Source organism: Myotis nattereri (genome assembly GCF_964212035.1).
Source record: "Myotis nattereri genome assembly, chromosome: 5".
Classification (NCBI taxonomy): Eukaryota; Metazoa; Chordata; class Mammalia; order Chiroptera; family Vespertilionidae; genus Myotis; species Myotis nattereri.
The window spans coordinates 74,949,809-74,966,759 of NC_138080.1; the positions used below are offsets into that span (position 1 = coordinate 74,949,809).

Consider the following 16,951-nt stretch of genomic DNA (forward strand, 5'->3'; position numbering starts at 1 on the left):
AAAAGTGTCAATTATAAAGAAAAAGATTCAGTCATTTTCTTCTCACATCTTTACTTTGTTAAAGCCAAAGAAATAATCAAATTACGAAAAAGCAGAACTTTTTTTCTATAAAATATACACACTTTGTGAAGTGCATGCCTGACACTATATCCCACAGTGGGTGCTTAATAAATGGTTGCTCACTTGAATGAATTATAGAATGTTATACTGTTCAAGTTGGAAGAAAAAAACTATTTTCTACCAATTCATATAACTAACACATATTTATTTAAATTAATTATAAAAAAAATTATCACTAAACAGGGAAGAGAGAAATATTCACTCTAACTGCTGTCTACTCTGACATACTGCAGTTCTCTATTCACTGGAAATAGGGTCAGCAGCAATTTAGTTGTTTTCTAGGCTAAAGCAAGTGACTAGAAATGTTAGAAACAATTTGTCACTTTGCAATGTTTAACTTAAATAATTACAACAATCAACTAACCAAATTACTAAATAAGTTGTTACTCCAATAAATCTTTTAAGGAACATCAACTTTGAATATCTTCTCATCTAAATTACAGGTCAAAATGAGTACCATTCAAAATTAACTTTTATTGTTAGGGAAGAGAGAAAGGAGAAAATATAATTAATACCAGACTTCCTCAGATGGTTTTTCAAAGATACATCAAACTTAAAAACAAGTTTGATAGATACAAAATAAACATTATGCTCAAATATATGAAAATTATATTTTCCAAATAATAAAGATATAATATATACTTATAATTTAAAAGCCTTTTCCACTTATAGTATTTGAAACTCTTTGGTCTTATAAAAGATCTACATTAACAAGAAAAAACTACATATCCCTGTTATACTGTTCACATTTTTAAAACTTACAAAACCAAAGGAACCACTTATTTACCTATATTTCCAAGTAGTCCATTAATAACTGTGTTACTGTCAGCCTTTAATGTACTGTTGTCCTGATTGATGAATTCAAGACTATCTTGCAACCTAAAGGGAAGAAGAAAAAAATATAAATTCCAAATTCATTATATGCTCCTTATTCATTATGGCCCTTCCTTGAATATCCTAATGAAATTTTAGTGTGTAACAGTTTTTTAAATTTCCCTATTAGTACTAGAAACAAACTAATAATTTTAATCATCCTAAGGGCTAAATCCAGTCTGCTGCCTGATTTTGTAAATAAAGTTTTAATGGAACACAGCCACATCCATTCATTTATGCATTGCATATGGCTGTTTTAATGCTACAATTGCAGAGCTGAGAAATTACAACATACTGTCTGGCTCACAAAAACAAAAATATTTACTATCTGGACCTTTATAGAAAAATATTGCTGACCCAATTTAAATTACAATCTTTCCTCTCATATTTTGACCCTGAAAATATTTTCTAAACTTCTGTCAGGATTAAAAAAGAAAATAAAAAAAGAGAATCAACCAAATATCCAAAAAGTATCTCTAGTCCACACATTATAAACGGCCTATATTACTTCTTTTAGTAAATTATTCAAACAACAAAAATAAAATCACTTTATGCATTTAATTCAAAGTATTGTTCTTTGGTATTTTAAGAAATGTTAATTAGAACTTAGAAAATACATAGGAACTGAGGGAATTACAGTTAAAGTCAGTCATGACAATGTAGGATCTCTAATTTCTAGTTTAGTATTAAACTCTTAAAAATTAGTACCTCTGGCATCCATCTCTCTCTATATATAAAAGGCTAATATGCAAAATGTCCCCTTGGGAGTTCGATTTCTCACTATGACATGCGCTGACCACCAGGGGGCGGCGAAGAATGAAGGAAGGCCCCAGCTGGCAGCTGGAAGGCCCCGATCAGCCCTGATTACTGGTCAGGCCTAGGGACCCTTACCCATGCATGAATTTCATGCACCGGGCCTCTAGTGATAGTATAAAAAAAAATCTTTCCCTTTCTTTCCTAAAAGTTAAGTCTTTTTAAAGTATTGACAATAAATAGCTCTTAAGAATGGCCCTCGTTCAGAGTTGGCTTCTGGCTATCTCTTGCTGCTTTTGACTTGGGTACCCCGATGGTTTCTGATCTGTAACCTGCAAAATCCCTCCCTGGGGTCCACTACCACTTCGTGCTAGCCCCAGTCCTTCATTAATAGGTTCTGGCATGTAGCCCATTATCCTAATAGTAGGGGCCCAGTGCATAAAATCGCACGAGACCCATGACCCAGAGTCCTGTGGCTCAGCAGGACCCAGAAAGAGTCCTGCGGCCGCCACCGCCTCTGGAGGCGAGACCCAGAAACCCGCCCGCACCTCCAGTCAAGTCCTCCAGAGTCAAGTCCCCGCCCACCCGTGCGTACCTCACCACACACAGTCCCGCCCACCCCACGCATGCAGCCTCCTGCTGATCGGATGTTACGGCATGACAACCACAGGCTTTTTATATAACAGATCAGCTTCACTATTCTAATCTTGGTAATAATAACCTGTAATATCCTTGTGCCCCACCATATGGCTGGCCTTGGTCACTCCTAATTGCAGGGTTAATGTGCAGGGGGATCTAAAAACTGAAAAGCACAACCTCCGCATGCACTGCAAAATGGAAAATCAGCATATCAACGTAACATGGAAATGCATTCAACATTTTACTTCCAGATATAGCTCCAAGCAAATTAGAGAAAGAGAAATCACATTTCCTGTTCTTCAACTAAACTCAAATGAGGAAGCAATCTGGCCTCCAAACACAGAGTGGCTGGATGGGTAAAAAAAAAACAAGAGCCAACATTATGCTGCCTACAAGAGATTCACTTCAGCTGTAGGGACACACATAGGCTCAAGGTGGTGGGGTAGAAAAAGATATTCTATGCAAGTGGAAACCAAAAGAGAGCAGGGGTAGCTGTATTTATGTCAAACAAAACAAAATGTTTTTGTTTACCAAAAAACGGTAAAAAGAAACAAAGATGGTCATACAAAAAGGAGTCAATTCATCAAGAAGATATAGCTATCATAACATCAGAATATCTAAACATATTAAGCAAATACAATCAGATCCAAAGGAAGAAATAGACAACAATGCAATAGAGGATTTCAATACCTTACTCTCAATACTGGATAGATGATCCAGACAGAAAACCAACAAGAAATACAGACCTGAACCATGCTTTAGACTAAATGGCACTAACAGACACATACAGCATATTCCATTCAATAGCAGTGGAAAACACGTTCTTGTCAAGCACACACGAAACACTCTCCAGAACAGGTCACATGACAAGTCACAAAACACGTCTCAGCCAATTTTAGAAGACTGACATCACACCAAGTATCTTTTCTGACCTTAGTAGATGAAAACTGGAAAAAAAAAAATAGAATGAAAGCTGGAAAATTCACAAATATGTGGAGATTTTAAAAAATGCTCCTAAACAACCAATGTATCACAGAAGAAATACAAAAGAATATCAAGAAATATCTTGAAACAAATGAATATGAAAGTATGCATATCAAAACATGGGATGCTGCAAAAGCAGTTCTAAGAGGAAAGTTTATAGCAAAAAAAATGTCTACATTAAAAAGCAAGAAAGATCTCAAACAATTTCACTGTACACCTCAAGGAACTAGAAAATAACAAATTATGTCCAAAAGTTATCAAAAGTAAGGAAACACAGTAAGTATCCACTTAACTTCAATAAGTTCTGCAACTTTATTTAAGCAAAATGATTTATAATGAAACCAATTTTACCACACAGGCTAATTGATAGAAACAAGAGTTCGATTCTTACAGAATCTCATCAATGTTATAGTAAAACAACATTGACCAAAATGACGTTATTCAAGCACCTGTTATTAACGAAAATCAGAGGGGAAATAAATAAAAGAGACCAGAAAAATAATAGAAAATATCAATAAAACTAAGAGCTGGTTTTCTGAAGAGATACACAAAGTTGACAAGTCTTTCACTAGACTAATTTGGAAAGAAAGAGAGAGGCGATTGTGTGATTGCAGGGGTGGAGGTGGAAGAGAGCATAGAGGGGACAAATGGTGATGGAAAAAAATAATATAAAATAAACACTTTGAAAAGTCACTCTGCTTCAAAAACAACACAATAGCATCAAAAACAATCAAATAGGAAGAAATTTAAGAAAGGAGGTAAATGATCTCTACAATGAAAACTACAAGCCTTTCTTGAAAGAAACTGAAGGTGACACAAACAAATGGAAAAATACCCCATGTTCATGAATCAGAAGAATGAACATTGCTAAAATGTCCCTATTATCCAAAGCCATCTATAGATTCAATGCAACCCCTAACAAAATTCCAGTGGCATTTTTCACAGAAATAAAATTTTTAAAAAACCTTAAAATTTGCAGAGCCTGGCCTGTGTGGCTCAGTGGTTGAGCATCAACCCATGAACGAGGTCGTCACAATTCGATTCCCAGTCAGGGCACATGCCTGGGTTGTGGGGTTCCATCTCCAATGGGGGCAGCCCATCAATGATTCTCTCTCATCATTGATGTTTTTATCCCTCTCTCCCTTTCCCTTTCTCTCTGAAATCAATTAAAAAATTTTTTTAAAAAGTTGTATAGAGCCACAAATGACCCTGAATACCCAAAACAATCTTGAGAGGAACACAGCTACAAGCATCACACTTCCTAATTTCCAACTAGACTACAAAGCTACAGTACAGTAATCAACAGTATGGTACTAGCATAAAAATAGACACATAGAACAACGGAACGAAACTGAGAGCCAAGAAAAAACTCACATTTACAGGGTATGGCAAAAATTGGTTTATAGTTGTGAGTATGGGAAGTGGACTTTATTCTTGTATTATTATTTATTAATTAGTATATTATTTTCCATACTAATAATTATATTAAACCTACTTTTGCCTCACCTTGTAAAGCATGCAGATTATAGCTAATAATACTGTATTATATACTTAAAAGTTGCTAGGAGAGTACATCTTTAATGTCCTTACCACAAAAAAATAAATGCAAGTATGTGATAGGATAAAGGTGTTAGTGCTATGATGGTAACCATTTTGCAATGTAAATGTATCAAATCAACACCATATATACCTTAAATTTACACAATGTTTTATGTCTGTCATAGCTGGGGGGCAAATCTGGTTTCCATAAACTTTCAAACTTAAGGGAGCAGTCTGTTAGTTTCATATTCTGCACACCTTAAATAATTCATTTCTCCCTGTATCCATAACCACTTACGTATTAAGACTCCCACAGATGCTGCTGCCAGTCCTTGCAGTAAAAACTTTGCTAAGCATAAGCTGTGGAGGGGAACTAGGAAAAAAAAAAAAAGAGAGAGGAACACAGAGAGATCAAAACTAGAACACAAGAACCTTCTCAATTTATTATAAATAAAAAATGTATAACTCAGAGAGATTTCACAGCAGTCACAACAGCCATGAAGCAGAATTAAACCTATAGAAAATTATAAATTGAGAAATCTGACATTCTCAATCTGAGTGAAGACTATATGAAAATTCATTTATCTTAAAAACTATTAACTATTCTAAATGGATTCATTAAGAAAAAAATCAGAAAATCCCTTACCGGATCTGATGAATTTTTAAGGTGGATCCTTTGTAGCTCATTGCTACTGAGCCAAACATCATCTCTCCAAGCATATTGGCATCAGAAGAGCACCGAGAGCCCTAAACAATAACCATACATTAATAAAATTGTAAGATTTAAAACCCTATGACTATTTCAAATATTTTTATTAAAAATTCCTTTGCTATAGTTCTACATAATGGTTTTTAAGTGATTCTATGCTGTTGTGCAGCTTGATTTTCTTCATTTCACAATGTCTTATAGATCTAACCATATCGCTGTACATGGATTTCTTTTAAGAGCTGCACAGCATTCTACTGCATGAAAATACCAACATTTATCAAGTCAGCTCCCTTTACTGATGGGTATTTAGGTCATTTCTAGATTTTTGCTATTACAAATAATGCTCAAATGAGCATGAATAACCACATCTTATGCATATGCAATGTTTCTCCAGGAGAAGTTATAAAAACTGGAATTCATAGAACTTGTAGAATAACTTTTACCACTCCTACAAAAATAGGCATTCATAAATGGGGTAATTGTGTCTATTTTTTTAAAAAGGACTTATTTGAAACATTAAAATGTCTTGTTTTTGAAGAACTCATCAAAAACTTATTCCTTTCCATTTTTCTTTAACTGTCTTATAGGAGTCAGAAAAAAGCTAAAAATTGAACTCATCCATTTGGTCATTATTTAGATACTATGGCAAATATCACTAATTAACTATCAAATATCTATTCCTTATATTTTGAAGTGCTATTTGTTTCAGGGCAGCACGTGCCCTGAAAAAAACAAACAAATGCATTTCAGAGCTGCCTCTATAAATAGGAGATTTAAGGTTGGTTTCTATATTCAATGGGTGAGACTAATGGCTAGAGCAGCAGCTTTCAGAACTATCCACTTACAGGCCTGGTCAATGAGATAAAAATGGAAGTCACTGGAGACAGAGATGCCACATTAGAACAACAAGGCAACAAGTACACATTAATTCTGTCTAGGCAGAAAGATAAGGAAGTTTTCGTTATCTTGAAACCCATATGTACCATACTTCTTGTCATGTAAGAAAAAAAATCCTTAATTTGCTTAAGTCGCTGTTATAGAGGGTGTCCCAACCCAATTCCTAACTGATTTATATAATAACACAATGAGGAAGATGACATAAATAATATAATAAATGATGATTATTCACAAATTTTACTAAAACCATTATATTGTGGAAAAATCAAGAATTTGAAGTTTTAAAAAAATTCTTAACAATCATTCACTACTTTAGGGTTTCTAAAATCTGAATCCATTCGCTAAAATTCATTTTTCACTGCATAATATCAGAAAGGCAAGTTTGCACAACTGGTCAAATTAGAAAATGTCCAAATTAGCATACATATGAAGATATATTTATAGCACAGCACTATTAGGAAATTGTTAAGGTATTCTGCTAACGGTGAAGAAGGAATATGGGAGGACAGGAGGAACTATGTAGTACCTCCTAATATCTGAACTTTAATAACTTCAGAGTTCTTCATATAATTCTGTCACATTGATTTGGTATAAGGGCCAGTTTCCATCCAAACATAATTATCTAATTACAAACAACTAAAAAGCCCAGTATTCCATTTTGGTACCCCTAAATATAAAATACTTGTCACTCATTCATGCAAGCTTGGCTGACACAAATAAATTCACATTTGCTTAGTATGATACCAAATACTGATCTTATGTAAAATATAGCAAGTTCATAGAGAAGTTCCTATGTAGTTACTTATTTGTTTAATTCTGTTTACTAATCCTCACTCGAGGATATTTTTCCATTGATTTTTAGGGAGAGTGGAAGAGAGAGGGGAAGACAGAGAGAAACATCTATGTGATAGAAATACACTGATTGGTTGCCTCCTGCACAAGTCCCAACCAGGGCCCAGGCAGGGGAGGAATCTGCAACCAAAGTACATGCCCTTGACCAGAATCGAACCTGGGACCCTTTGGTCTGCAGGCTGACATTCTATCCACTAAGCTAAACCGGCTAGGGCAAATTCTGTATTTTTAAGTGTCATAATAGTTTTCAAAAATAAAAAATGCACATTTCTAATTGTATATACTTCAAATCATACTTTAATTTCATACTATAGCTGAACTGTACAATTATTTTATATTTATCTTCATATTTTAATAATTAAAAAGTATATAAAATAAGAAATTATTTTGGTAGCCCAAAAAATGCTGAAGTGGAAAATAAAGGGTAAAGAAAATACCCCTGCTGCCTATGCCTATAGTTCTCTGTACTTCCCCTACCCTAAGATTTATCTAAGTACATAAACTTACTTGTTTAATTATCTGCCTCCCCAACTATAAGGTAAGCTTCAGGAGGGTAAAACTAGTCCATGTTATATCCCAATCCCTAGAATAGTGCACAACATATTGTAGGTACTCAAAAATATTTATGAATGAATAAATGACACCAGTGATCTTACCTGGTACTTAGGACACTGTTCTTTCACATCAGAAGATGAAGTAATAGAACTATCCAAAGAAGAAGAACTGTCTCCTCCAGGTTTCAGTTGGCAGCATTTCCCAAACACTTTAACTTGAGCATCACTACAGAGTTTCTGAAATTACAGATATTATCCCCATTTATATTTTAACTGATTTTTAACCATACATGAATCTAATTATAGCATAAAAACCTTTGCAAATCCAAACATGAAATAATTCAAAATACTATAACCTTAATGTAATGACTATTTGCATTTTACCGTATTCTCTCCAATACTGTTTACTTTTCTTTATGTCATTAACTATAATTACTTGTGGAGTTTGTATCTTACTTTTCTCAACAACGTTATTAAATCACTAGAAGTCGGGTGCACGAAATTCATGCACTGGGGGTGAGGGGGGAAGGGAGTGCGGGTCCCTCAGCCTGGCCTGTGTCCTCTCACAGCCCTGGAGCACCACAATTGATCGCCCAAAAGAGGTCGGCCCTGCCCACCCAGCCGGGGCTCCTTGATGCCTCCTCCCAGCAGAGGGAGGCCCTGTCCACCGGCTGCAGCCTGCCAGCCAGTGGCCTGGGTCACCCTCTTCGGGGCAATAGTGGAGTCCCCTCTCCCCGCCCCAATTGGTCAATAACCCTGCCAGCTGGTGGCCTGGGCCTCCCTGTGCAGGGAGATCATGGGGCGATGGCCGGGCCCCCAACCAATCGCATCGCACCCACCTTGGCTGGCCTGGCGCCAGTGGGTGTCATAACATGGTCGTCTGGAGGGTCATTCTTGCTGTTTGGTTGTTCGGTCTATTTGCATATTATGCTTTTATTATTATAGATTATTATAGATGGGGATCTTTCTATATTACTATGGGCTAGACAATGTTCATTACTAGTGACTTAACAAATATACTAAAGCAATTTCAAATTATTTGGCCTCAAAACCCCTTTATGCCCTTAAAAATTATTGAGAACTGCAAAGGTCTTCTGTATGTGAGCTATATCTACATTATTTTCAAAAAAAAATTAAAAATACTTATTAAATCAAACATAATACAACCACTAAAGGTGAACATAAGTAACATATTTTATGGAAAAAATACTTCTGGGAAGAGATGCAGAGGTGGAAGAAAACATGTAAATGAGAGCTGTATATTTCACTATATGTACATACATATAAACTTAATCTTTTGAAATAAAAATGTATTGAACAATTGAATTTTTAATAAAATCTAACTTTAGGATCAAAAGGTTTTGTAGTCAAGTATGGAAGAAGAATGTATTTCTACTTCTATTTCTATTTCTATTTCTATTTCTACTTCTAGGCTCCAACAGGTTCTTGAATTTTCACTCAGAACCATCAAAGCTGCACCTCACCAAGGTCTGTGATACCCCTAAAAGCATTCCAGTGCTTTATCATAGTTACCAGAATGTCCACTCTTCCATAAAATAGACCTCCAAAGGTTTTCAGAAGGGGGATGAGGGGACATTGTGGGGATAAGGACACATTTGTAATATCTTAATCAATAAAGGGGGGGGGGGGAATAAAAAAAAAAGAAGTAATGTGACTGACATCACAATTTTTGGAAGACCAATGGCATTGTAAAAGAGAGCATCTGGTAATTCCAAATAATCTCTAATCAAAAATGTAAAGAGAGAGCGTGGTAAAACAAAAACAAGGGCTTTAAAACTAAATAGACGACATTTAAATCCTGGTTCCTTGAACAAGTTACTTGACCTCTCTAAAGCCTTATGTCTTTAATCGGGAGAAAAACCCTACCTAATGACTAGGTTATTTGTAATACTTTTAGGGGTATATATGTGTCTGTGTGTCTCTCATTACATATTTGTACACAAATAAATATATAAAGTGTCCTATACAATGTCTAGACCAAGCATATGCTTACTGATTTGTAGTTATGTTATTAGAAAAAAGTTAAAGTCAAGGCTAACATAACTGAATGCCTACTCTGGAATCAGGAACGTCACTAGATATTTTCATTTATAGTATTTCATTTAAAAACTCACTAAAAATATTGGTATTTTCAGTATTGATATTCTTGGCCACATCATAAGAACTTTGCTACTTATTGATCACCCATAAAATGCTAGACCTTAAGTATATTTTTTATAATACTCAATATGGTAGATATTACAACCCAATTTTACTGATGAGAAACCTGAAGTCCAGGTTAAGTCACTCACCAAGATTACAAGAGCTAGTGAGTCTGTAATATACCTTAGAGTCAAAATCAGTTGGCCTGACAGATCTACTATTACAAACTACCATTTTATTTGTTTACAAAAGCATTTGAGTAGTATGTGTACTGATGATTAGGGAACAGAAATGAATAAAATAGACCCAGTCCTTTTCCTCATAGAACTAACAATCTAAGTGGAAAAAGAGACACTTAACAAATAATTAGACCAAAGTATATATATATGATGAAACATATACTTCAAATATATTTTTAAAAAGTAATAATATTAAAATACCAATGGCATATTTCAAAGATCTAGAACAAACTCTCCAAAAATTCATCTGGAATAAAAAAAGACCTCGAATAGCTGCAGCAATCTTGAGAAAGAAGAACAAAGTTGGAAGGATCACAAAACCAGATATATCAAGCTGTATTACAAAGCCACTGTCCTCAAAACTGCCTGGTACTGGCACAAGAACAGACATATAGACCAATGGAACAGAACAGAGAACCCAGAAATCAACCCTAGCCATTATGTTCAATTAATATTTGACAAAGGAGGCAAGAGCATACAATGGAGTCAAGACAGTCTCTTCAATAAATGAAGCTGGGAAAATTGGACAAATACATGCAAAAAAATGAAACTATACCACCAACTTACACCATACACAAAAATAAACTCAAAATGGATAAAGGACTTAAGTGTAAGACGGGGAACCATAAAAATCTTAGAAGAATCCATAGGCAGCAAAATAGCACACATATGTCATAGCAATATCTTTACCGATACAGCTCCTAGGACAATGGAAACTAAGGAGAAAATAAACAAATGGGACTTTATCAAAATAAAAAGCTTCTGCACAGCAAAAGAAACCACCAACAAAACAACAAGAAAGCCCACTTCATGGGAGAATATATTTGCCAACATTATCTCTGATAGGGGTTTAATCTCCAAAATTTATAGGGAACTCATACAAAAGGGAACTTAACAAAAGAAAGATAAACAATCCAATAATAAAAAAAAAAAAATAGGAAAAGGACCTAAATAGACACTGTTCGAAAGAGGACATGCCGAAACCGGTTTGGCTCAGTGGATAGAGCATCGGCCTGCGGACTCAAGGGTCCCGGGTTCGATTCCGGTCAAGGGCATGTACTTGGGTTGCGGGCACATCCCTGTGGGAGATGTGCAGGAGGCAGCTGATCGATGTTTCTTTCTCATCGATGTTTCTAACTCTCTATCTCTCTCCCTTCCTCTCTGTAAAAAAATCAATAAAATATATTTAAAAAAAAAAAAAAAAAAAAAAAAAAAAAAAGAAAGAGGACATACAGAAGGCCGAGAGATACATGAAAACATGCTCAAAGTCACTAATCACCAAGAGATGCAAATCAAAACAACAATGATGAACCATCTCACACCTGTCAGAATAGCTATCATCAAAAAATCGACAACGACAAGTGCAGGTGAGGATGTGGAGAAAAAGGAACGCTTGTGCACTGCTGGTGGAAATGCAGACTGGTGCAGCCACTGTGAAAAACAGTACGAAGTTTCCTCAAAAAATTAAAAATGGAACTGCCATTTGACCCAGTAATTCCACTTCTAGGAATATATCCCAAGAAAACAAGAAACACCAATCAGAAAGGATATATGCACCCCTATGTTCATAGCAGCACAATTTACAATAGCTAAGATTTGGAAACAGCCTAAGTCCCCATCAGCAGATGAGTGGATTAGAAAACTGTGGTACATCTACACAATGGAATACTATGCTGCTGTAAAAAAGAAGAAATTCTTACCATTTGCAACAGCATGGATGGACCTGGAGAGCATTATGCTAAGCAAAATAAGGCAGTCAGAGAAAGATAAATACCACATGTTCTCACTCATTTGTGGAATATAATGAACAACATAAACTGATGAACAAAAATAGAATCAGAGACATAGAAGCATCGAACAGACTGTCCAACCTATGAGGGAAAGCGGGGGGTGAGGTGGTAAGAGATCAACCAAAGGACTGGTATGCATACATATGAGCATGACCAATGGATATAGACAGTAGGGGGTGAGGGTGGGGGTAAGGGCATGTGCTGGGGGGGTGGGAGCCGCCAGGGAGAGGTCAATGGGGGAAAAGGGAGACTCATATAATACTTTAAATAAAGAATTTAAATTTCTTTTTTGAAAAGTAATAATAATATTAACTGAGCTAACTCATAGGCACTTATTTTCTGGTCAGGTACTATTTATTCTGTTTTACATATTCTTTTTTTCCTCATAAAAATTCTATAAAGTACATACTATTATCCCCATTTTACAAATAAGTAGTCAAAGAATGATGTTAAAATTAATCATCCAAGAGAGGACTTAATTTAGTCAAGGGAGAGCAAGGAAGTTCCCCTTGATCATTTAAGCTGGAACTACAAACAAAGCATAGGAGTTACGGTGAAAGAGAAGAGTGGGAGGGCTTGAAAGATATTCCAGACTGAAGGAACTATGTATTGTGCACGTCCAATTTCTGAAATAAGAAGGAACTTGCTACAGGGAGAAAAGAAACAAACACACATCAGTTCCAGAACAACACATAAAAAGTATGCATAGAGGTGTACATAAAAGTTCACTCACACTCACACATACTCATACACACACACTTTCTGCGCCCCCCCCCATTCTTTCTCCCATAACTCACACTCACACACACACATACCCCTCTTTCGCCCACCAACTCCCCAGTTGTCTGATGTCTTTTCTCTTTCCCATTTTGAACTCATGGCTTTTTTCTTGAAACCAAATAACTAGTGGAAGAAGGTCTAGTGAGGGGACAGGGGACAGTCAGCAACCCATCTATGAGAACAACTGTAGGGCCAAAAGGGTTTCCTTTTCTTATTTTTTTGCTCTTATTCCTAAGGGAAATTATACAACATTTTATTTTTAACCCACAAAAACTAGCAACATGCTACGTAAGAATAAGAAATAAGTTATGAACACTGAGAAAAACATGCCTCTCATTGTCCTTAACATATATTTATTTTATCAACTCTCTTGTATAAAACCACTATCTCATTTCCCCTAGCACTCCTCACCTACATGAATGATAGCCATGGTGAATATCCTCCTTATCCCTTTGGGCTTTGATAACCTATTAGCCAACACCTTATGTAGATGCCCTCCTCAATCTACCAGGGCCCTGATGCTCAGCTCTGATCCAACATGTCTCTACCTCCTGACATCAGTGTTCAGCCCTACCTAATAGTTTTAAGACTAATTTAGAAGAGAGAGAAGGGTGGGATAAAGGTAGACATGGGGAATCAGAACTTTTAACCTGGATACATAATCATATTCCATGTTCCAGATTCAGTGTCACAACTGAAATTTAAATAAATAACCAGCACTTATAACATATAGTATTTCTATTTATAAAGTATTTTGCATGAATTTTCAACTCTTCTTCTTGTCCTGTTAACTTTTTAAAATTTTAAATTGCATGGAAGTAATGTGTTTACTTATAAAGTTCAAAAGTCAAAACAATGCCCGGCTGGTGTGGATCAGTGTTGAGCATTGGCCCATGAATCAGAAGTTCACAGTTCAATTCCCGGTCAGGGCAAATGCCTGGGTTGCAGGTTGCAAGTTCCATCCCAATAGGGGGACAGGGCAAGAGGCAGCCGATCTATGTCTCTCATTATTGATGTTTCTATCTCTCCCTCTTCCTTCCTCTTTCTGAAACCAATAAAAACATATTTTAAAAGGGAAGACAAACAATCTAAAAAAGGAGCAAAGGACCTAAATAGACACTTCTCCAAAGTGTACATACAGAAAGCCAAGAGACATATGAAAAAATGATCAAAGTCACTAATCATCCAAGAGATGCAAATCAAAACGACAATGCGATATCACCGCACACCTATCAGAATAGCTATCATCAACAAATCAACAAATGACAAGTGTTGGCAAAGTTGTGGAAATGAAGACTGGTGCAGCCATTATGGAAAACAGTATGGAGTTTCCTCAAAAAATTAAAAATGGAACTCCCATTTGATCCAGTGATCCCACTTCTAGGAATACTAGAGGCCTGGTGCACTAATTCGTGCATGGGTGGGGTCCCTAGGACTGGCCGGCAATCAAGGCCTATTGGGAAGTTGGCCGGCCGGCCCCCTGATTGGGGCCTATCAGGGGAGCCAGCCAGCAGGGGGTAGGGACCGCAGGAGGTTGGCCGGCAGGGGGTGGGAGGAGGGGCTGCGGAAGGTTGGCTGGCTGGCCCCCACATCAAGACCAACTGGGGGGCCAGCCAGGGGGAAGGGGCCACAGGAGGTTGGCTGTGGGAGCGCACTGACCACCAGGGGCCAGCTCCTGCATTGAGTGTCTGCCCCCTGGTGGTCAGTGTGCATCATAGCAACTGGTTGACCACTCATTCCGGTTGTTCGGACATAATGGTCGCTTAGGCTTTTATATATATAGATATCCTATGAAACCCAAAGCACTCAGCAGAAAGAATATATGCACCCCTATGTTCTCAGCAGCACAACTGACAATAGCTAAGATTTGGAAACAGCATAAGTACCCATCAGCAGATGAGTGGATAAAAAAAAACATGGTACATTTACGTGGCAATAAAAAAGAAAGAACTTGTAACTATTTGCAACAGCATGGATGGAATTATGCTGGATAGAATTATGCTAAGAGAAATAAGCTAGTCAGAGAAAGATAAGTATCACATGATCTCACTCTCACTCATATGCATATTCTAATGAACCAAATAAACTGATGAACAAAAACAGACCCAGAGACGTAGAAGCATGCAGAGGGATAAGTGGAGTGGAGGGGGAGAGATCAACGAATGAACTCAATGCATAACCCATAGACACAGACAATAGGGTGGTGAAGGCCTGGGGGAAAAAGGAGAGAGGGCAATGGAGGAAAAAGGGGATATATGTAATACTTTCAACAATAAAGATTTAAAAAAGAGAAAGAAAATAAATGTCAACCTAAAATGTCCTATGGTACTAGATTGATGACAAATAAGGCAGTGTTTTTTCCTTTAAAAATCTAAAAATAAGGGCTCTTAATTACAAAAGGATGGCCAAGATGTTTTATACTGACAAACAAAAGCACCATAATTAAAATTTTACTCACTTTTTCCAATTAAAACATGACATTAAATCAATAACAATGCTCACCGATACTGATATGTCTTCATTTTTTCTCTTAACACTGGAGTCAAACAAGACATTTCTTCCTCGTCTTTCACAGTCTTGATATACAATCAGTCGAATCTGGCTTGGATCAAACTCTGGCAAAGGCCAACTTTAAAGAAAAATAAAGATCCATTAGAGTTATTTAATAAATATTCCACATAAATTTCTATAAATAAAACCTATATAACAGCCCTAGCCAGTTTGCAGTAAAACTTTACAGTAAAACTTTTAAAAAGCCACTGCATTTGTCTTATGTACTATTATAATGCATTTATTTCACAATTAAAAAGATTAATGTAATAAGAGAGAGATAGGGAGGAAAGGGAAAGAGAGAAAACAAAAAGCTGTGAATACTAGTCTGGTGAACTGAACACACAACTGATAGGACAGTTGCTAAGAAATAGGAGAACTGCCATTCCAGAGGCTGTTTGTCATTAGTTACATTAGGCTGAATGGTCCATTCCTCACAATCCATTAGTCACAGCTCTTGGTTGGGATTCCTCCTTTCCTTAAGAAAACCTGATCCTTAACCCTATCAATATCTGTCAAGCAAATTGTAACTGGCAACATAAAACATCTTCATCTCAAACTCTTGACAGTATATACAATTTTAGTTTTCTCCTGTCTAATCCTTAGCAAATATCTGTGTGTTTGAAACTAATGAAAGAACCTCCAAGAAACTGAAGCTAAACCACAGAGATTCATCCATAGACTACACTAATTTGCATCCCATTGAACAAAAATCTTACACCTATGGATGAGGACAGTGGCAGGGGTAAGGGCATGGGGTGGGGTGGGAACCAGGTGGAGGGGAGCTATGGGGGGAAAAAAGAGGAACATCTGTAATAATCTGAACAATAAAGATTTATTTTAAAAAAGAAAAAGAAAAAAGAAATAAATACCCCTGGTCAGTGTGGTTCAGTTGATTGGTTATGGTCCCATGCACCAAAAGATGGCCGGTTTGACTGCCAGTTTGATTCCCCATCAGGGCACAGGCCTGGGTTGCAGGCTCCACCCCCAGTAGGGGATCGGGCATGCAGGAGGCAGCCAATCAATGTTTTTCTCTCCTGGATGTTTTTATCTCTCCCTCCCTCTCTCTGAAATCAATAAAAATTTTAAAAAAGAAATATAGTAATTTTGGATAAGTGGTAGATGAAATAAATCAAAACAGAAAATTAACAGATTATGATAGAGGTAGGTGATAGTAAGAAGTAGTATGGAAGTGGAAGAGGTATAGTCACTTTTTAAAGTGCCTATATGGACAAAATTCTGTAGAGAAAGAGAAATTGGGTTTTGCTGGATGTAAGGTCTTTCAACAAATCTTGAATAAGTACACCCTCACTTCATTCATCCAAACCCTAAGACACCCGAAGAATAAAATCCAAATTCCTTTGCTTAGATGTAAAGTTGTTTAAAATCTGGTCCTGCTCTGCCTTTCCAGAATTATGTTAGCCATGATACCATGGACATTGGATATGTGAAATTAGGAAAGAGAATGGCTCTCAGTTTTCAGATTTTATTTAAACAGGTATCAATAAT

At 36.5% G+C, this 16,951-nt stretch overlaps 1 protein-coding gene across 4 annotated transcripts in view; it reads right to left on the minus strand.

Annotated features, from left to right (window-relative positions):
• FNIP1 (folliculin interacting protein 1) overlaps positions 1-16,951 on the minus strand; it is a gene marked incomplete at its 5' end in the record, with an annotated part of 96,603 nt that overhangs the window by 53,979 nt on the left and 25,673 nt on the right. For 3 of the 4 annotated variants that reach the window (XM_081092614.1, XM_081092615.1, XM_081092616.1), the window contains 5 exons: positions 908-999; positions 5,207-5,281; positions 5,555-5,655; positions 8,023-8,157; positions 15,395-15,521. In XM_081092614.1, the coding sequence (XP_080948740.1) occupies positions 908-999; positions 5,207-5,281; positions 5,555-5,655; positions 8,023-8,157; positions 15,395-15,521 (530 nt within the window). Of the gene's footprint in view, positions 1-907; positions 1,000-5,206; positions 5,282-5,554; positions 5,656-8,022; positions 8,158-15,394; positions 15,522-16,314; positions 16,449-16,951 lie in introns of those variants that run through there. The other variant, XM_081092617.1, reaches the window with a different exon arrangement.